This window comes from Grampus griseus (assembly GCF_964374135.1).
Source record: "Grampus griseus genome assembly, chromosome: 4".
Classification (NCBI taxonomy): domain Eukaryota; kingdom Metazoa; phylum Chordata; class Mammalia; order Artiodactyla; family Delphinidae; genus Grampus; species Grampus griseus.
In genome coordinates this window covers 45,402,431-45,424,014 of record NC_138997.1, presented here as the reverse complement: position 1 = coordinate 45,424,014, position 21,584 = coordinate 45,402,431, and the positions used below count along the sequence as shown (strand labels likewise).

The 21,584-nt window shown below is 46.5% G+C and overlaps 1 protein-coding gene across 2 annotated transcripts in view; it reads left to right on the top strand.

Annotated features, from left to right (window-relative positions):
- Positions 1–21,584, top strand: part of SHROOM3 (shroom family member 3) — a gene marked incomplete at its 5' end in the record, with an annotated part of 314,440 nt that overhangs the window by 260,735 nt on the left and 32,121 nt on the right. The window contains 2 exons of one of the 2 annotated variants that reach the window (XM_082652664.1): positions 9,147–9,278; positions 15,674–18,833. In XM_082652664.1, coding sequence (XP_082508790.1) covers positions 9,147–9,278; positions 15,674–18,833 — 3,292 coding nt within the window. Of the gene's footprint in view, positions 1–9,146; positions 9,279–15,673; positions 18,834–21,584 lie in introns of those variants that run through there. The other variant, XM_082652665.1, reaches the window with a different exon arrangement.

Genomic DNA, 21,584 nt, shown 5'->3' with positions numbered 1-21,584 from the left:
AAGAAAGGGGGGCATATTGAGAAAAAAGGCATTTCAACATCATCACCCATTGGTGGCTAAGTGAAAAACACCCACCCCCATGGCTATGCCCTCTTTTTTATGGTAATAGTTCTGTGTGGTCGTCAATAAAATTTAATCTTTTTTTTTTTTTTTTTTTTGCTGTACGCGGGCCTCTCACTGTTGTGGCCTCTCCCGTTGCACAGCACAGGCTCGGGACGCGCAGGCTCAGCGGCCATGGCTCACGGGCCCAGCCGCTCCGCGGCATGTGGGATCTTCCCGGACCGGGACACGAACCCGCATCCCCTGTATTGGCAGGCGGACTCTCAACCACTGCGCCACCAGGGAAGCCCCAATAAAATTTAATCTAAAAAAATGTTTCAAAATGGAGAGTGAGGAGGAGATTAACTAGTGGTGAAATGATGTTGGAGCCAGTGTGAAGGAATGGGGTAAAAAAGTATCTTACACGAAAAGGGTTTTTTTTTACCTTTTATGCAAATTTTAGATGTTAGAGTCTTACGTGGTCTGTCTGTTAGCCGACTTCACTCTTACTTGTGATTCAGTTGCCAAAGCCAAAAGTCCCCAGGGCATATTATCAGGATGTGACCTTTGAAAAGAACTTCTCTTTCCAGACAGGACTGTGTGTTGCCATGGGGTTATATTACTTAATGCATACCTTTCTACCCACTGAACCACTTTTTAAAGACACAGACATTAGGCCATTATAAAAGCCTCAGAAATGTTTGCCTGTTAGATTTTTCTGTGAATCCAAAAAGTCGAAGTATAGCTTTGAGTAGCCCAGTAGTCATAGAAACTAGAGTTTAGGGATGCTGAAAAGGGCCAAAGGATATCTCAAAAGCAATGTCTTTGCCAACCATGTGCTAAGGGACAATTACACCTTCTTTTACATTTTGGAAGATAATGGGTGTTTTCAACCCTGAAAGTTCTTGAGAGCTTGTCCGTCTCCTGTGAACATGTAGAAAACATATCTCAGGGCTTTCCTGGTGGCGCAGTGGTTGAGAGTCTGCCTGCCGATGCAGGGGACACGGGTTCGTGACCCGGTCCGCGAGGATCCCACATGCCGCAGAGCGGCTGGGCCCGTGAGCCGTGGCCGCTGAGCCTGCGCGTCCGGAGCCTGTGCTCCGCAACGGGAGAGGCCACAACAGTGAGAGGCCCGCGTACTGCAAAACAAAACAAAACAAAACAAAAAACAACAAAAAAAAAACATATCTCAACATAGGGTGATTCTTCATTTATTCCAGAGAGAGTTTCGTCTGGATCTATGAATGAAACAGTGCTATGAGTACAGCCCAGTGCATCTTAACTTGGTCTTAGTTTTCAGTGGCTGTATATTTTTATCATCAGTGTTTGGGGCACATAATCTTCCTATAAACAGGAAATGCCTAGAAAGGCATTGTTGTTCAAATATGAATCATCTATTCTAATATACTAAAGAAGGTGTAATTATAATATCCCCAATATCCCCCCTAAGAATCACTTGCACGATGACATTTAATTATTCATGTTAAGTTTGTTTCCCCTTTAAAGCATGAAAGGGGCAGCTTAGCAATAACTACCAAAATTGCAAGTGCATTTTAGTTTGAGCCAGCAATTCCACTTCTAGGAATTTCTGCAGATATGTGGACACAGAAAACAGTGTGTAGACATGGTTATTCACTGAAGCATTATTTGTAATAACAAAAGACTGGAAATCAAAAAGTGTCCGCAAAAAAGGGTCTGGTTGAAGAAATATGTTATATGCACACGATGGAATACCAGGCAGCTAAAAGGGGGGGAAAAAAGCTACGAGGAAGCTCTGTAAGTACTGATATAGAATGATCTACAACAGATGTTGTTAAGTTCAAAAAAGCAAGGGGTAGAACACCACATAGCTTTCCTTTTGTGAAGCGGGTGAAAAGAGATTTGTTCATATTTGCCTATACTTGCATAACAAAGCACTGGAAAACATACATAAGAAATTAACCACAGAGGTTTGCTGTAGGGGGAAGAGAAATGGGTGGAGAGGGCTGAGAAGGAGAGTAAGACTTCTTAATGGCTTTGATCTTTTTTCTTTAAACTGTGTGAATTAATTACCTATTCAAAACAATACCTGAAGTAAATTTGGGGAAAATATTAAGATTTGATAAATTTTGGTAATGAGTACACACGAGTGTTTTTTATATTCACTTGAATGCATTTATGTGTGTTTGAAGTATTTCATAATTTTTTAAAAGATGAGGAAAAATAGGAAAAGAAATAACGGTGATACACAAAAGAACCTTAAGAAACATGTTTTATCCCCTGCTAAGCTCAAAGTGTTCAGTAATTATATCATGAAGGCTCTCAACCCAAATCCATGATATGTTAATTCTGATAAACCTAATTTACAGAATACATTGATATTAGTGTTTTTTCTTTCTTTTTTGGGGGGAGTGGGTAAGACTAGAATCTTGTTATGATGGACTTTGTTGTCTATTATAGCACTAAACAAATGATGGCAGATGGGGGTTAGTAAGTGAATTAAGAAACATGATGTTTTATTTGGTAGTGCCGGTATTGAGTGTATTTGGTATTTTTACATGTTCAACTCATGTCCAGTTGATAACTAGCATGGTTTATAAAGTTAGTGCACCCAGAAGAGCCCAAGCAAAGTCTCAGTCATAACAGCTCATCAAAGAACAGCATCAACAAAAAAATTAACTCCAACTCTTAGAATTTCTTATTGTCCAAGTTGTGGTTGTGACCTTCTCCATTTATCCAAAGCATACCAGTGCTTCAGGGTCATCCGAAGTCCCACTCTCCTACCAGGCCTTTTGGCCAACTTCAGACCCCATTCTCGATCACTGGCAGCAAGGGAGCTTTTTGGTGCTTAAACCAAAATCCTCAGGAGCTAGCACGGCCCAGTATGATCTCATGACTTTCCTACCATCCGCTCTTCATTCCCAAGGCTCTGGGCTACAGTCTGTTCTGCTTCTTGAAATCCGCACATTTATTCCTGCCTCAAGGCCTTTGTGTTTCTTTTTTGCTTTGTGCGCTGAATACTCTGCCCCCAGCTCTTTGCAAGGTTGATTCCTTCTTATCATTTAGATCTGGTTCGGGTGTTACTCTCTCAAAGAGGCTGTCCCTGATCCCCGGTCACACTCTCACATTACCCAGTTCTATTTCCTCCAGAGCCCTTATAACTACATGAAAATTCCCTGTTTATTTGCTTACTTGTTAATCGTCCGTCTCTCTACTCTGCCCACCTCACCTCTTTTATACTGCTCATTGCTCAGAAGTTAAGAACACAGGCTCCGGGGACAGATGCCTGAGTTTAAATATCAGCTCTGCTCCTCAAAACCCTTGTGACGGTGGATGGGTTGCTTAGTCTCTCTTGATGACCTCATTTTCTCATTAATGGTCCTATGTCATAAAGATACAGTTTAAAGGTTAAGTGAGAAAATGTGTGTCAAGTGCCTGGAATGATGCTTGGCACTCAGTAGGCACTCAGACATTTTTCGAGTGAATGAGTAATACTTAGATGCTCTTTAATACTTTTTCTTGCATCTGAGGCTCCCCAACAAGATTATAAACTCCTTGAGGGCATCTGTGACCTCCCAGAGCTCCAATTGTACTTCAGCAGGGTAGAAGGCGCATAGTAGGTGATCAGTGAATACTGCTCGAAGGACGTGAACTGCTTTATTGTAGATTTCTCCAAAATATGCTTTCATTCCTGAATCTCTCTGTGTGTTAGGGCAAAACCATCTAAGAAGGACATCGTGCCACTTGCTAGTTCCAGTTTCATCAGCCTACCCATCCCACGCAATTAAGCTTCCTTGTTTGTGGTTAGGAATGCAACAAAAGGGCTTTGTTTGAATTACATGCACACACAAAACTTAGTTGGCTCAATTTTAAAATTAAATCGTCTTCTGACTCTTATTGGTATGCTCATGATGTAATATGCTTTAGGAAAATATTTCCTTATCTTCGTTAAGATCAGAGTGATCCTAAAATGTCAAAGCGTGCTGTGCTCTTTAGGAATGCTTATTAAATTATTTGCATCATTGAAAAAGTCAATAAACAGCTGTTTGACTTTTTTGGTTATCTCCAGGTACAGTGAATTATATTTTCAAAATGAGAGGCTATTTTGAAAATACTTGGCTTTTTTAATAGGTAACGCATGTACATAGACATAATTCAAAAGTTAGAAAAGGAAATACAGTGAAAACTAAGTTTTCCTCCCCAGAGGCAGTCACTGGTTCTAGTTTCTCAAGTATTCTTCCAGAAATACTCTTTACATTAATAAATGTAAGTGATTCTGTATGGTTTTCCCCACATACAGCAGTATACTGTACGCACAGTTCTGTATCTTACAATTGTCCTTTAACCATATATTTTGGAGATATGTCCATATCCATATGTATAGAACTACTCAGTTCTTTTAATGGCCACATACATATTCCGTTGTGTGGAGGTACCACACTGACTTAACTGGTCTGCTACTGATGAGTATTTTGGTTGTGTTTCAATCTTTTGACGGATATGTTATTTTAAAATGATTTTGCTGAATGTTGCCAAACTGCTCTTTATTCGGATGCACTGATTTACACACCCACCCTGCTCCAGCAAGGTCTGAGAGTTGGTGGGCTATATTTTGGTCATCTTTTTCATTGTTCTTTGTCCTCATTTCATCACTTAATTGTACATATTGGAAGAATCTTATAAAACAAAGATTTATCTCTGAAACCTCCCAACATATGTTCTGCATCCAAAAGAAAGGGGTATGTTTTTCAGAGCCTACTGATTTGCTTGTTTCACAACCACCTGTTCTTAATGTATCGATGTTACACCTGGGATGAAATCTTCCTCTACCCCAGGACAAAGAGTTAACCTCCGCAATCTACTCCGGAGAAGCACTCCGTGAGTTGGGTGTCCTGTCTTGGCATTGCAAGTCTTGGGCACTTACTTTATCTTTAAGAATTATTTCTTTATGATTTATTATTTATTAGAGGAATACTTCATTTGGTCTCCCCACCAGAATGTAAGCTCCCTAAGGGCAGCGACCATATCTTAGTTATTAAATCTTTTAAGTATCTCTAATCAGTTTCGACTCTTCAGTCCTCGTCTGTCATGCCCATGAGCCCCATCCACCACATCAAGCCCCTCACCTTTCCCTCTGGGCTTCCTAATGAAGACAGAGGACAGTGGGTGTGAAGTCCCTCCAGCTGTCCTCCCAGCCACTCCCTTTCATATGAGCATCGACATCTTACCTCCTCCTTTCTTCTCATTTACTTCGGTGGACCTGCCTTTACTCCTACATAAGGTCGTGTGCTCTAGAATCCCATCCTTGCCTACTTCCTCATGAGTCTTACGGAGCGTCAGCCTCTCCTCATCCGGTGTCTTGGGCTGTGCGTGTATGCACTCCCTGTCTCATACAGATTTGCTCATACTTCTCATTATTTAAAACAAAACAGCAAGAACAAATCCTTTTCACTCCCTGGCCCCCTCTAGCCTCCTAGCTACCACCTTCTTTCTCCCCTTTAGAGCCAAGGTCTTGAAAGAATGATCTGCCCTTGCTGTCTCCATTTTGTCTCTCATTCACCTCTTACCCCATCCTAATCAGGCCTCTGCCCTTGTCATTCCATTGCAAAGACTCATCAGTCATCAAATCCAGTGGACGTGCATCTACCCACATCACACTCACCTCTCGGTAGCAGTTGGAATGATTGACAGTTCCTCCTCCTCCTCCCCGCTAGGATGCTGTGAAACTCCCATACTCTCTTGCTGGACTCTCCCCAACCCCATTCCACCCCCGGAGTGTGATAGTTCTCGGAGGCCCATCCTGAAAGCACTTCCTTTCTGTCTCCTATGCACTCTCCCCAAGCAGCTTATCTTTTCTCAGAGGACATGTGTTTTATGACTCCTCAATGTGTATGTGCAGCCCAGACTCCAGCCCTGTGGGCCCCACTGCTTCCTGTCCACCACTGCAGTCCCCAGGGCCCCTCACATTACACGCCCCAAGTGAGCCATCTGCCTCCCCGCTCTGTTTCCCCCCTTCCTCCCTTCGCTCCCGTCCCTCCATCTCATAGTTCTTACCATTCTAGTTCAAGCTACAAACATGAAGACTGTCCTTCCTCCTTGACTATACTCTCTTCTACACCAACCACATCCAAGCACTCACGAGGCTGGGAATTTCGCCTCCTCGGTGGTTGGTTCTTAGATGTCATCCCTTTAAGTTCACTGCCCCTGCCTTAGTGCCGGGTCTTGATTATCTCTTACCCTGGCCAAGACGATAGCCTCCGATCTTGTCTCTCTCAAATATATTCTCATTATTGGCAATATCTTCCTGAAACTCAAATTTGAACATGGCCCTCCTTGGCTAAGGTTCTTCGGTGGCCTCCAAACCCATAGGATACTATTCACACCCTTCAGTGAGACCTGGACGCTCCTAGCTCTTCACCTTCATCTGCTGCCTTCCTCTCTCTCTCGTCATCTCCTCTCCACCTACTTAAGTTGCTTGTACCGTGTTCTTCTGCATTTCCATGCATTTGTCGTGCTGTTTCTTCTTTTTTTTTTTTTTTCCCGATACGCGGGCCTCTCACTATTGTGGCCTCTCCCTTTGCGGAGCACAGGCTCCGGACGTGCAGGCTCAGCGGCCATGGCTCACGGGCCCAGCTGCTCCGCGGCATATGGGATCTTCCCAGACCGGGGCACGAACCCGTGTCCCCTGCATTGGCAGGCGGACCCCGAACCACTGCACCACCAGGGAAGCCCATCGCGCTGTTTCTTCTACCTGGTTGTCCTTCCCTTCCGTTTCCCGCCCCCTGCCATCTGGAGAAATCTTTCATGGTTTCATGTTTTCAGTGACTGCCTCTTCTGAGTTCACTGAGCACCTGGTACAAGTCTCGATTACGGAACCCATCTCAGTGTCTTATAGCAGTTTACGTGGCTGTCTCTTCTACTGTACTGTGAATTATTTGGGTCTAGTGATACTTTGTTCTTCTTTGGATCCCCAGTGCCAGCATAGTGGCTGCCATGTAGAAAGTCTCTGTGGATGCCCTTGAATGAATGGGAAGGAAATTGAAGAAAGGTCTGGATAGCTTACATTTAAAAGGGAGCCTTGCTATTGCTTTTTTTGTTTTTTATTTTTTTGCGGTACGCAGGCCTCTCACTGCTGTGGCCTCTCCCGTTGCAGAGCACAGGCCCCGGATGTGCAGGCTCAGCGGCCATGGCTCACGGGCCCAGCCGCTTCACGGCATGTGGGATCCTCCTGGACCGGGGCACGAACCCGTGTCCCCTGCATCGGCAGGCGGACTCTCAACCACTGCGCCACCAGGGAAGCCCCTTGCTATTGTTTTTAAAGCACAAAGGGAAATTTTTTTCACTTAACCTAGATGAAACATCGTATCTCCATTGTCCTCTGCACAGCCCCCTTTTATACTTCAGAGTCTGATTCAGAACCTTCAGCAAGGTGTCTGATCCTTCATGAAGGAGGTGTACCAACTGATATTAAGCCTAGGTAGCTACATTCTGTCAATGCTTCAGGGCACCTCCTCTCTTCTCTCCATTGAGATTTCAGTCTAGAAATCCCTGAAGGTGTTGGTAAACATTATCTCACTTTTCTGCCAAAAATAAAGTTCAGCCACTCTCTCTTGACTCTGACCTTCTGTAGTAGTGTAATCCTCCTTACCAAATTCATCCATCCTTCAGTATTGCAGTCTGAAGAACACCCACTTTTCCCCTTTGGCTTTGTCAGTTCTTTGTGTTATAAGGGCAGGATGTTTAAAGGTGAAGTCATTGACTTGCAAAATGAGAAACTGTTTTGGAGAGCATCTTGTTGTTTATACTCCGCAGATCAGAGTGTGTTAACACCAAGGTAGCTGGTAGTTTTTATGTTGTTCTTACCAAGATATTAAAATAATAGCATTTATCCAGCATCAGAATATCACAGAGAACTTCAAAATCCCCAGAAAGTCCCTTGAGAGGTGGGCAGGAATTATTGCTCCCATATTTATATATGGACAAGTAGTGCAAAGAAAGACCAAGGCAACTCCATGTGCCTTAAATTAATAAAGCATGAAACGTTAACATGTAGGAAAGCTAGGTGAAGGTTATGTGGGATTTTTTCCAGCTTTATTGAGATATAATTGATACATAACACTGCAAGTTTAAGGTGTAGAACATCTTGATTTGATACATTTCTAAATTGCAAAATGATTACCACCACTGTATTAGACGCCCTCTGCATCTAGTCACATAGTTACCATTTCTGTCTTAGCTGGTGAGAACATTTAAAATCTGTTCCTTTAGCAACATTCAAGTATGTATATGATACGGAATTAGCTATAATCACCATGCTGTACATCAGATCCCCGGAACTTGTTAATCTTTATAACTTGAAGTTTGTACCCTTTGACTAAAATCTCCCCATTTCCTCCACCCCCTCAACCCCTGATAGCCACCACTCTACTCTGTTTTTCTGAGTTTGTCCTTTTTAGATGCTACATAGAAGTGAAATCATTCAGTATTTGTCTTTCTCTGTCTGGCTTATTTCACTTAGCATAATGCATCGAAGTTGTTGCAAATGGCACGATTTCCTTCTTTCCCGTGGCTGAATAATATTCCATTGTATGTATATATGGCATCTTCTTTATCCATTCATCCACTGAAACTTAGGTTGTTTCTATATCTTGGCTATTGTGAGTAATGCTGCAATGAACATGGGAGTGCAGATATATCTTTAAGTTCCTGATTTCGGTTTCTTTGGATATATGCCCAGAAGTAGGATCGCTGGATCATACTGTTAGTTCTATTTTTAATTTTTTTAAGGAAACTCCATACTGTTTTCCATAGTGGCTGTACCAGTTTGCACTCTCACCAACAGTGCACTAGGGTTTATTCAGAAATTTTTTAAACTAAGTTTGCAGTATTTTTATGTAACTGAAATCATGTCAAAATGAAAGGGAAAATAAACATATTAATAAAGCAGAAAAAAAACCAATGGTTACTAAGAGAAGTGAGCAGTAAGATCCATTTTCCAGTATTTACTTGATTGTTTTCCATCTCTGAGGATACAGCAGTCTCTGCTTCCAAGTCCATAAATCTCATTGGTGAAGCGATCAGCTGAGATTGCTCCTAACGCTGGGGGTCCCTCTCCTGTATCTCCCCAGGCGCAGTGAACCTGCGGGCCGACCTCATTCTTGGCATTCAACCAAATTTGGGGAGAACCAACCCGATGCCAGCATGATGCAGATATCTCAGGGCACGATTGGCACTCCTTGGCCCCAGAGCTACCATTCCAGGTAAGTGGCCACAGCTGAGACCCAGGGGCTTCTTACTTTCAAATGTCCTGTTCCCAGAAAAGATTGTTTTCTTATACTTATCTTGAGTATTAAGTCTCTCTTCCCACTATCCTCATCCTTTTAAAACCCCTAATGGTGTACGAGTCATCTTCATATCCTGGGCTAGACTGGCATGAAGGGAGGACAGGATTATTTTGAGCACTGACTGCTCGTTTGAGATATTTATGGGGCCTGTTGATTCTCAGTCAGACATTTCTCAATTACACGTTATAACACTATACTAGAAAAACTGACAACTCCCTCCCTCAGTGCTTAATGTCCTTTCTTCACATATGTATCTGGTTTTTTTAATTAATTTTTATTGGAGTATAGTTGCTTTACAATGTTATGTTAGTTTCTACTGTACAGCAAAGTGAATCAGCTCTACGTATATACGTATCCCCTCTTTTTTCGGATTTCCTTCCCATTTAGGTCACCACAGAGCATTGAGTAGAGTTCCCTGTGCTATTCAGTAGGTTCTCATTAGTTATCTATTTTATACATAGTATCAATAGTGTATATATGTCATTCCCCATCTCCCAATTCCTCCCATCCCACCCCCTTCCTCCTTGGTATGCATATGTTTGTTCTCTATGTCTGTGTCTATTTCTGCTTTGCAAGTAAGATCATCTATACCATTTTTTTAGATTCCACATATATGCATTAGTATACGGTATTTGTTTTTCTCTTTCTGACTTACTTCACTCTGTATGACAATCTCTAAGTCCATCCTCGTCTCTACAAATGACCCAATTTCATTCCTTTTTATGGCTGAGTAATATTCTACTGTATATATGTACCACATCTTCTTTATCCATTCCTCTGTATCTGATTTTTATCTGAATGATTTTATTCAGTATTTGAACTCCCCAGTTGGTTTTTCTCCTTCTGTTAAAGCCACTTATCCAGCTTAGCTCCAATCGAAGCAGTTAACACACTGAGGATTGCTCAGTGTATACATCATCTCGTGTGGTCCTTCCTATATGCCCTTGAAACAGTTACAGTGTTCTTAACTCCATTTCACAGGACAGGGCATTGAAGCTGGAAAGATGGCTTTGTCCAAGGTCAAACATTTGATCAGTACCCAAGTCAAGACTCAAATCCAAGCTAGGTTTCAAAGCCATTGCATATGATCTCCTGTACTTCCTCTATACCAGTTATTCTTCCTCTGCTTTTCTAGTCACTCTGTCAAGGTCCAGTCAGGGAAAAGCAAAGCCATCATGGGTGTTACAGGAGAAGGGATTTATTATAGTAATCAGACCTTACACAAGTGACGGGGACTGGGGAGAAGGGAGCCAAGCCTGACCACCCACTTAGTTCTTTATATTAAAGAGCTAAATCAGGGGCTTCCCTGGTGGCGCAGTGGTTGAGAGTCCGCCTGCCGATGCAGGGGACACGGGTTCGTGCCCTGGTCCGGGAAGATCCCACATACCGCGGAGCGGCTGGGCCCGTGAGCCATGGCCGCTGAGCAGCTGGGCCCGTGAGCCATGGCTGCTGAGCCTGCGCGTCCGGAGCCTATGCTCCGCAGCGGGAGAGGCCACAACGGGGAGAGGCCACAATGGTGAGAGGCCCGTGTACCGCAAAAAAAAAAAAAAAAAAAAAAAAAAGAACTAAGTCAGGACGCCCCTACATTTACTACAGACTTGGAGCCATGCAAATTGGAATCCATCTTCTGAGCCCAGGGAGGCAGGCTCTGTCACTTACCACTTTTTTGGAAGTACTTGGATATATAGGTTATGGTAGGGAGGTAGGAAAGTCAAGGTAATATGGGTCCCGCATACAAGTGAGATGCAAGGGCTTGTCTGTGCCAGGGAGTGGAGGATGTTTCTGGAAGGATTCCTTAACTACCAGGCGGTGGGTACGCATTTGGCGAGGACTCAGAACCCCTAACACTCATGTCTGGTCAAACCAAAGGCCAAATCCTAGAGCTCTGACTGGTGGGCATGGCTCCCTCCACGTTAGAATACCTTCCTGGTTACCCTCCTTGTTACAGGCACTCCTCTCCCTTGCCCGTGTCCCTCCCAATAACCCTGAAAGAATTTCTTCTCACCATCTGAGCCATGTGTGCTCCGGGAACAGAGCTGCCAGCAGTGCCCACGCCCCATGCAGGCACAGTGCTTTTGCTCTGTGGGCACAGCGGTGTTGAAGGCCTTTAGAAGGTCAGATGCAGGGGCCTAAGAGTGTGAAGGAAGGACAGCACAATGGTGAGCTACTTGGGCTTCTAAGTGAGACCTCGGTTTAAATCTCCACTTCACCACCTACTGCATGAGCTTGAGCCAATCACTTCACTTCTTTGATCTTGGTTTCCTTGTCTGTAAAATGAAATTCATAATACAGATCTCATTGGCTCGTAGTGAGGATTAAGCAAAATAACATATGCAAAACATTTAGTGTAGTTCCTGAAACATAGTGAGCACTCAGTAACTATGAAAACTAATTATAATAATTAGGCTGAAGACTTGTCAGAGGTACAGTGAAACCTAGTAATGAACTAGGTTAATGGCATCAACCGGCACACACTTATAAAATGCAGGAGTGTATTAACAGGGTACCCCTAAACAGTGGGGCCCTTTGGAGCCTCCTAACCGCTAGCCTTAGGAGACCCTAAATCTGAAGTCATACTGTGACCTAAAATACAAGCTTGTCCAAAGGCAGAAATAAGACGACTGTGCTTAGAGTAAGTGCTCACAGTAACTAAGGTGAGCTCCAAGAGGCCTCAGGAGAAAGATGGCGTCGGCATCAGAAGTGCAATATTCTGAAGGTTCTGCTTCTCTACCTGCTGTTTCCTCCTCATCCCAACCTCCAGAGGCAGGTGGATCTGTACTGTACCTACCTACTGGTAGGTACTGTACCTACCAGTCTGTCCTCTAATTCAAGCTTCAGCACAGCCTTCCGCTGACACAATGACCGTCAGCACAAAAGCTCTGTGGAGGAAGAGAGAGGGAGAAAGGGAAGCTCGGGTTACCCAGCTCCTACTGCATCCCAGAGCATCCTGTGTTCTGTTCATTCCATGCCTCGGTCTTGCAGCTCTGAGTTCTGCTCAGAGGGTCAGCCCTTGGCAGCTGTAAACAGAGAAGCTCTCCTGGCACGTTTCTGAGGAACACAGTGGCATCTAGTGGTCTGGTGGGCGGCATTCCTCTGACAGCCTTCTGACAGTTCCAGAAACCAGGAATATTACCTAAATGTGTGGATCTGCTTCTCATTAAGAAGTAGGAGAAAGAGGGAGCTCTAGGGTTAGGGAAGGGCAGGAGTGAGGAGAGAGGGAGAGAGAAGTTCAGAGAGACTGGAGACTTAATTTTCACTGCCCGCAAGCTAGCTTGGATCTGGAATTCCACCGAAATTGTATTTCAGCCTCTTTCTGTCAGGTCCTTGTCACTGCCTTTTTGCTGTCATACAGAAATCTCACAACGCTCCTAAAGTATTAGGACTTCTAAAGTCCTATGTACTTTAGAAGAAACCTTGAAAAGTCATGTGGTCTGGTCCCCTCCTAAGAGGCTGAAATAACAGTATCAAAATACTAAAGAACCAGTATGTGTTCATTGATTCACTCCTTCAGCAAATATGTGTGGAATACCCACTACGTCTCAGATAAGTTCTGATTATTGAGGGTACAAGACTGAACGAGACATAAAAAGCCCCCAACCTGCTGTATTTGTTTCCCCAGGTGTGTTCCATGGAATAATAATCCTAGGGTCACATAAGTTTAGAAAACACTGCTTAGTATATTTTCCTTTAAGAACATCACATGAGCGAGTTTATTAAGGACTCAGGAGTCTTAAAGTAATTACAATTATTTAAGTCATCTAGCCCAGTATTTTCCAAACATATTTGGTCACCTAAGCAATTAATATTCTGGGAGTACACTTTAGGAAATGTTTGCCTACACTTGTGCTTTTTGCTGTGGTTTAAGTATTTAGAAAATATTAATACTTTCAAACAGAGGTGATGTGATGTCAAGTAGTGGTAAGTGCCACGAAGAAAGTAAAGCAAAGTAACAGGGAGTAAGGACAGAAGAGGTGCTTTTCAGTGAGTAGCAGGAAGTCTTCTCTGATGCAGAGACTTGAATAAGGGGAAGGGATTGCGCCAGGTGAAGAGCATTCCTTTTTTGTGGGAACAGCGAGTACAAAGGCCCTGAGACCCTGACGTGGGAATGTATTTCATGGGTCATTTATTTATTTATCTATTTATCTCTCTATTTATTTATTTATTTATTTTTGGCTGTGTTGGGTCTTTGTTGCTGCGCGCGGGCTTTCTCTAGTTGCGGCGAGCGGGGGCTACTCTTCGTTGCGGTGCACGGGCTTCTCATTGCAGTGGCTTCTCTTGTTGCAGAGCATGGGCTCTAGGCACGTGGGCTTCAGTAGTTGTGGCTCGCGGGCTGTAGAGCGCAGGCTCGGTAGTTGTGGCACGTAGGCTTAGTTGCTCCGCGGCATGTGGGATCTTCCCGGACCCGGGCACGAACCCGCGTCCCCTGCATCGGCAGGCGGACTCTCAACCGCTGCGCCACCAGGGAAGCCCACCATCTGTATTTTGAGATATGTTGGTGGTGGCATTTCCTCCCACTCAACAGTGTTACAGTAAACCCATCAGTTTATTCACTTTGATTTTTTTTTGCATGCTCCTAAATTAGATTTGAATTACCCTTTTAGTGAAAGACTGCTAAAATGCTTAGCAGTTGGGAGGAGGATTAAGTAGTGTCTACCACCTGCATGGAATTGATGAGCAAAACAGCCCTTGTGGGGTCTACTGCTTCCATGTGCCCTCAGAGTATTAGCTCTGAGTCTTCTGTTAGAGGAGATGAAGGGAAGCACAAGCGGGTCATATGGGATTATCCTCAACTGAGCCGTGTCATGTGCATTTTCAACACAGCCTCTTCATTTAGAGGGGAGTGGGAGTGAAAACTGGCAGTGACATATGCCATGCCACTGGGTGCCAGGACTGACTTCCCTAACCTGGTTGGCTCAGGAGCTGTTCCCTTCCTTTCTCCCTTGAATTTATACCCGTCCCTCCCAAAGCAGGATGCTCCATTCAGTAAGTTCACTTCCCTTGCTAGAGAAAATTATTCTTAGGGTGAGTTGCTGAAAATCTAGTCTTCTTTTCCTTGAATTCCAGCACCAGTTTTGACTCAGCAGGTGATCCTTCTATAGTCTCTTCCCATATACTCTGGAGACAGTCCAGCCACAAAGCATTATCGCATACTCAGCCATTAAGACGCCATATTTACTTACATGAGATCTAGAAATATCATAACAGCTCCATGAATTTTAATAGTGTTTACATGCCTATTCATTTAAAAATGGAAAACCTCAGGCAAGAACTCTTAGTTCTTCTTTTCTCTTCTTTAGAGAATAGTGAGTCCCAAATGTTGAACTGTTGAGACTGCTGTTTGATTTTTGAGCTACTTACTCCTTCCTATGTCCATGTCCTCTCTCCCCCAACATGCTGGGGTGAAGTCTATTTTGATTTTATAACTAAAGCTAATTATAAGTAATTCTGTCTTATGGCAACTTTCTGGGGTGTATGATGCCAGGAGTGAGAGTCACTGCCCCTCCCCCAGGCAGGCTCTGAAAATCACCTAGACGAGCTGGTGAAGGAGGTTTTACCCTCCAGTGTATGAGGCTTTGCCCAGATTCTGGGAAGTGGTCCGTGGGTGATTGGCTCCCAGCACCCAAGAGTCTCCTATGATTAAAGCTTCTTATCCAGCCTGCCTCTCCTTCTCTCTCATCCGCTTCTTCTAACTCTATAATATTCTCTCAGTATTTCTCTCTTTCAGTTTTGTTTGGCTCTCTCCCCACAAATAAACTGTCTCTGGTACAGTTGAGATTCCAGGAAGATGGCCAGGGAGTAGCCCTCCAATTCTGTACAAAGGAAAGATATTAACTAAAACCAAGGACACGTGCAGAGTCGCCCTCACCCACTCACGTGCCTGGTCTCTTACTAAGCTCTCCCCTTCTCCCCGCAGACGCCCCAAGGGACATAAAATGTCGGTCTCCGTTACTCTCCCTCCTCCTTCCTCGCCCACCTCTCTCATTTCTTGGCATGTGCAGAATGTCACTCCTGGCATGGAGCACATCCCGTCAGTGTGCCGCCCGTGTCCAAGTGGCCCCCTCGTGCTGCCCGCTTCTCCCTCGGCGAGCCTGGGTGATTGATGAGCGGCCCGTGGGTTGCGGCGTTGGGCAGTTACTCCTAGTGACGACACGCAGGGAGGCTGAGCAAGGCCCAAATATGGCCCTTTCCCCCCAGCCTTCCAGAAACCAAACATCTTTCCCAAGGGTACGTTTATAGGCTGGGTCCCGTGCCTGTAAGCCTGCGGAATGATACAGACTCCCTGCTGACCGCTCTGCCTCCCTTTCTTCCAGCTCCTCTACCAGGGACCTCTCCGGCTATGACCATGCTTATCTGAGGCGGAGCCCCGACCGGTGCAGCTCCCAGGGGAGCACGGACAGCCTGGAGCCCAGCGGGGGATGCCCGCCCTGCCACCCTCTCTCCCCGGCCAAGTCTACCAGCAGCATTGAGCAGCTTGGCCACCTCCATAACAAGAGAGACTCGGCTTACAGCTCCTTCTCCGCCAGTTCTAGCATCCTCGAATATCCGGCCCCCGGCATCTCTGGCCGGGAGCGTTCAGGCTCCGTGGACACCACTTCTGCTCGAGGTGGCCTCCTAGAAGGGATGAGGCAGGCAGACATTCGCTATGTTAAGACAGTCTATGATCCCCGGAGGGGGGTCTCAGCAGAGTATGAGGTGAACTCTTCAGGCCTGCTCCTGCAAGGTAAGGAGGCCCGAGCATTGGCAGATGGTCAGGGCTATGAGAAATGGCATAGTGTTTCTCGGGGCAAGGAAGCACCACCCCCCTCCTGGAGCCAGCACTGCCCCAGCTCCTTGGAGACCACCGTGGACAACTTGCCTCCTAAAGTGGGTGCGCCCCTGCCCCCGGCTCGGAGTGACAGTTATGCGGCCTTTCGGCAGCGAGAGCGGCCTGGCTCCTGGTCTAGCCTTGATCAGAAACGGTTCTGCCGGCCTCAGGCAAACTCTGCAGGCACCCTGAAATCTCCCTTCATAGAGGAACAGCTGCATACTGTGCTGGAGAAAAGTCCAGAAAACAGCCCCCCAGTGAAGCCCAAGCATAATTACACCCAGAAGGCCCAACCTGGCCAACCTCTGCTGCCGACTGGCATCTACCCGGTACCTTCCCTGGAGCCACACTTTGCCCAAGTGCCCCGGCCTTCCGTGAGTGGTAACGGCACCCTCTACCCTGCGCTGGCCAAGGAGGGCGGGTATCCAGCTCCGCAGGGAGCTTGCGACAAGACGGCTGCCCTTGATGAGAATGGGAACCAAAGTGGATCTAGCAGGCCTGGCTTTGCCTTCTGCCAGCCCCTAGAACATGACTCAGTGTCCCCGGGAGAGACGAAACCTGAAGTTTCAGCCAAATGTGTCCCCTACAAAGTCCATTTCCTCTCAGTGCCTGAAAACGAGGCGGAGGAGACCTCCCTGAAGAGACTTCTCACACCTCTCCAAGGCGACAGCCCACATCCCAGTGAGAGAAAGAGCACGCAGGGCAACAAATATTCTAATTACCACAGCCTCCAATCCACTCCGGCTCAGGCCTGGCAAGTGGGTGAAGACAAGAGATCTTTCCTGCCCTCAGAGCCTTGGGAGGGGGATTTCCATGAAGACCACAATGCCAACCTCCGACGGAGGTTCGACAGAGGCAGCCTGGGCCAGAGCATGCCAGGCAACTTTGGCAAGACCACATCTGCCTTCTCCTCCCTCCAAAACATTCCTGAGAGTCTAAGAAGGCAAAGCAGCCTGGATCTAGGAGGGGGAGCCCAGGAGATCTACCTGGAAGGCACGTCCACCTGTACAGTCAGCACCAAGGCAGAGGACTCTGGAAGGACTGTTGTTCCTGATCACAGGAGCCAGCTGGACAGGTCAGTTTCCTATCCTAGGCCTGAGGGGAGAACCAGTGCCTTGGCTTCGTTCCACAGTTCAGACCCAAGGTATGAAGAGCTGCCCTCCCCGCCCCCGCAGGAGACATCCAGTCTGGGCCGAAGGAGGCTCAGCTCCAGCAGCGCCTCGGCTCTGCAGGGCTTTCAGTATGGGAAGCCCCACTGCTCCGTGCTGGAGAAGGTTTCCAAGATCGAGCAGCGAGAGCAAGGGAGCCAGAGACCCCCGAGTGCGGGCAGCTCTAGTTACGGTTATAACCACAGGCCCAACCGGACACTCCCAACTTCTAATACTTCGGGGAATGACTTGGAGGAGACAAAGGCCCATATCCGTTTTTCCGAATCCATTGAACCCCTAGGCAATGGGGAGCCGCACTGCAAAAACGGGGAGCTGAAGTCGGAAGAGGTTTCCTGGCAGCCGTGTGGTCAGCAGCTGAGAAGGGACGCTCGCCTGCTCCGCAGCCAGAGCACCTTCCAGCTCTTCAGCGAGGCGGAGAAGGAGGCCGTGTGGCCCGATGACCGGCCCCGCACGCCAGAGTCGCCCGTGCAGGATGCCCCCTTCAGCCGCGCCTACCGGAACAGCATCAAGGATGCGCAGTCCCGCGTCCTGGGCGCCACCTCCTTTCGACGCCGGGACCTCGAGCCGGGGACGCCCACAGCTGCCAGGCCCTGGCGGCTGCGACCCGCCTCCGCCCACGTGGGGCTGCGGAGCCCGGAAGCGCCGACTTCCGCCTCTCCGCACACTCCGCGCGAGCGGCACAGCGTGACCCCGGCCGAGGGCGACCCTGCCCGGCCCGCGCCCCCCGCCACCCGGAGGGGGCCGCGCCGGCACCTGACCCCTGAGCAGAAGAAGCGCTCGTACTCGGAGCCCGAGAAGATGCATGAGGTGGGGGTCTCGGAGGAGGCCGAGCCGGCGCCCCCGGGCCCGCCAAGGAAGGGGCTGCAGTTCGCGGAGAGCTCGGTGGCTGACCGGCGCCGCATCTTCGAGCGAGACGGCAGGGCCTGCTCCACCCTCAGCCTGTCGGGGCCCGAGCTGAAGCAGTTCCAGCAGAGCGCGCTGGCCGACTACATTCAGCGCAAGACCGGCAAGCGGCCCGCTGCCGCTGGCTGCGGCCTCCAGGAGCCTGGGCCGCTGCGGGAGCGCGTCCAGAGCGCCTACCTCCAGGCCGCGCCCGAGGGCCCCAGCCTCGCTGCTGCCTCCAGTCTCTCCTCTCTGCGGGAGCCCACCCTGCCGCCCCGCAGGGAGACCGCCCTCCAGCCGGCCACCGCGGAAGGGGGTGGCGGGGAGCCGCCACGGGCCCCCCGAGATCGCAGCAGCTCCTTTGCCGGCGGCCGCCACCTCGGGGAACGGCGCCGCGGAGACCAAGCCCCGAGAGAACTGCTCAGTGGAGCTAACGGCGGTCCAAAGGGCCCCCAGAGGCTGGACAGGACCCCTGGGGAGCCCTCCCCGTGGGGGTCCGCGGCCGGGAGGGCTGGGAAGTCCATGTCGGCCGAGGACCTGCTGGAGCGCTCAGGCGTTCAGGCCATCCCTGTCCACATGAGGTCACGGTCATCTCCCACCGCAGACAAGCGCCAGGTATGTGCAGCCAGCGGGTCCTAGCACTGCCCCTTGCATCCTGGAAGCCTTAGTGCGACTTCTCTAACCCCTCCTCTCCCCTTCGTTTTCCTTTTACACGCAAGAGAGTAGCATTCGTTTTCATAAGGTGCTGTCTTTCTCAGTGCCCCTGTCTGATGAGATCATTACAGAGATACAGATATATAGTACGTAGATATCGATACAGTTGTGTAGATCTCTTATGTAGATACATGTATTGTATACCAATATAGATATCTATACATGTATATGAGTGTGTATCAGTGGGTATAGATGTATATGTGTACACACACACACACAGTAGGCCTCGTATTCCTGGTTCTGCACTGGAATGGAAAATATTGGGAAAATTCCAGAAAGTTCCAAAAAGCAAAATTTGAATTTGCCAGCACACCAGCAACTATTTACGTAGTATTTAGATTGTAAGTAGAGATGATTTAAAGTATACAGGAGGATGTGTGTAGGTTATATGCAAATACTATGCCATTTTATCAGTATAGAGCATCAGGTGGATTTTGGTATCCGTCCCTGGGGGGGGTCCTTGAGCCAATTCCCTGGGGATACTGGGAAGACAAGTGTATATAATATATATACACGCATACATATATAGTATGTATGTATTATATAGTATATACATATATATATAATAATTTCATTTTAGTGTCACCCACTTCTCAGTGTAAGAATTAGATTAGGAAAATTTAGGGGTTATCTTTTTGTTTCGGGTTTTTTTTTGCGTTTTGTTTTTTGTTTGTTTTGCTTCTTTTCTCTTTTTTTAAGTTCATGCAATAGAGGCTGTGTCTCAGTATTTTAAAGACGTTAGCTTCATACCTTCTTTGTTTCTATTGGACTTTTGCATTTACAAAATAAGTATAGTTATTGACTTTGATAGTTGGTTATTGAGCTCCAGGCCTTCAACTAAGTATGCGTTTATGTTTATTATCCCATTAATCCTCAAAATAATCCTATGTGGTGGAGTATATTATCCATATCGAATCCATGTCTCTCTGCCTCTTTCTGTGTACTATCGTGGTGAGATAGGAGAATGTCAGACTTTCCAATTCTCTCATAAAGTCTCCAGACTATGAAAAGATCACGAGGCGCTTTCCACTGGAAATTTTAGGCGGAGCTAGGAGTAAAACCCGAGCACTCTGGCTGCAGGAGTCTATCAATTCCCCTAATTCGTAGCCCATTCTCAAGCTCCACGTGCACTGCAAGTCGATGTCCTGCCTCATGGTTCCCTTGCCGGGTAAGAAGATGCGAGGAATTCACGTATATGTTACCACAGGGAAGAATACACCTCCATTGTCCCTTCTCAGATTCTGTTTTCCCCAGCAGAGAATGTAATCATTCAGCAAGCATTTGTAGAGCGTATGTTTTACGAAAAGGACTGCTTATAGGTTTAAAGGAAACGTAAAGGAAAATAAGGGTCATGCCTTTCTGGGGTTCACAATTGAGCAAAGGACTATGAACTTACATATAAATAACTAACACGGATAGTGAATGCTTTGGGAGTGGTCATAAATAATATGCTATGGGAGGGATAGTAATTCTGAGAGGATCTAAGAGAGCATCTCTTGAAGGAGAAGGGATATGAACCAGGCTATAAAGGATGAGCAGGATATTGACAAAGAGTTGGAGGTTGTGTGGGGGAGGCATTGAGTTGGAGGAAACAGCTTCGGACAGAGAAGAGTTAGCCATTACTGTCTGAGGCATCTGTCTGCTGCACTGCTTCTGCAACACACATACGCACAGCATTGTGAGAAAATACTGCTCCCTCCCAGATATTTTCTCTTCAGAAATATTTTCTCCCCATATAACCCACACACCACACACACACACACAGTCTATAGAGGCAATCCTCCATAAGCCTCCAGTAGCTGTTTTTCACCCCTTAGCGTGAAGAACAGAGCTAATTTCCAGTCCTTATCCTACACCTAAGACGCTTTTAAAATCCATATGTGTAACATGCCATTTCAGCCAGTTTGATGGGCTTCGGAAGCTCACCACGTAGCAGAACAAACATTTTCTCTATTTCTCTCCCCATGTCCTGAAGAAAATAGAAAAGCTTTGGTGAAAACTAAATCATCTTCTGATCGATGTCATTATTCTCTCTTGGGGAATTTGTTGGATGGTTATGAATGTTATTTTGCCCTTCCAGATATTTCTCAAGCCTGGTAAACTGGGAAATAGAGCTAAAACATAGGCAGTATAGAGAAATGATCCCAATTAAATCCCAATTATTTGGTATTATTTGAAAAACTTTCTAGAAAGACAGCTAAATACAGAACATTATTTATGTTCTCTTTAATAAAGGGAGTACCATATTTAGAAATTATTTAACGGGAATATGATGCCAGAGGGGGGAAATGTTTCAACGTGAAATACTTTACCTGCGCTGCTTTGCTCCTACAAATTCTGAAAATAGGTTATCATCCCCTAGATTGCAACTGCATCAAGACTGTGTTCTTAGGCTTCCTCCTTCATTCCCTGGCTCAGCAGCTGCACTGTGCCTGCCTTGAGACTGGTCCATGGCAAGGTCTGCCTCTCGCATCTTCTTCATACACCCATTATCTACCTTAGTTGTAGAACTAGTGAAGAACAAAATAAAACTAGTCTCCACATAATTATTGTGGTTAATATTTTAAGATGTTATTATTTATTTGAATAAATTCCAGGAACTTTTACCATTAAGCTTTAGGGAAGGTGTTAAATAACAATTTTTCTCATCCC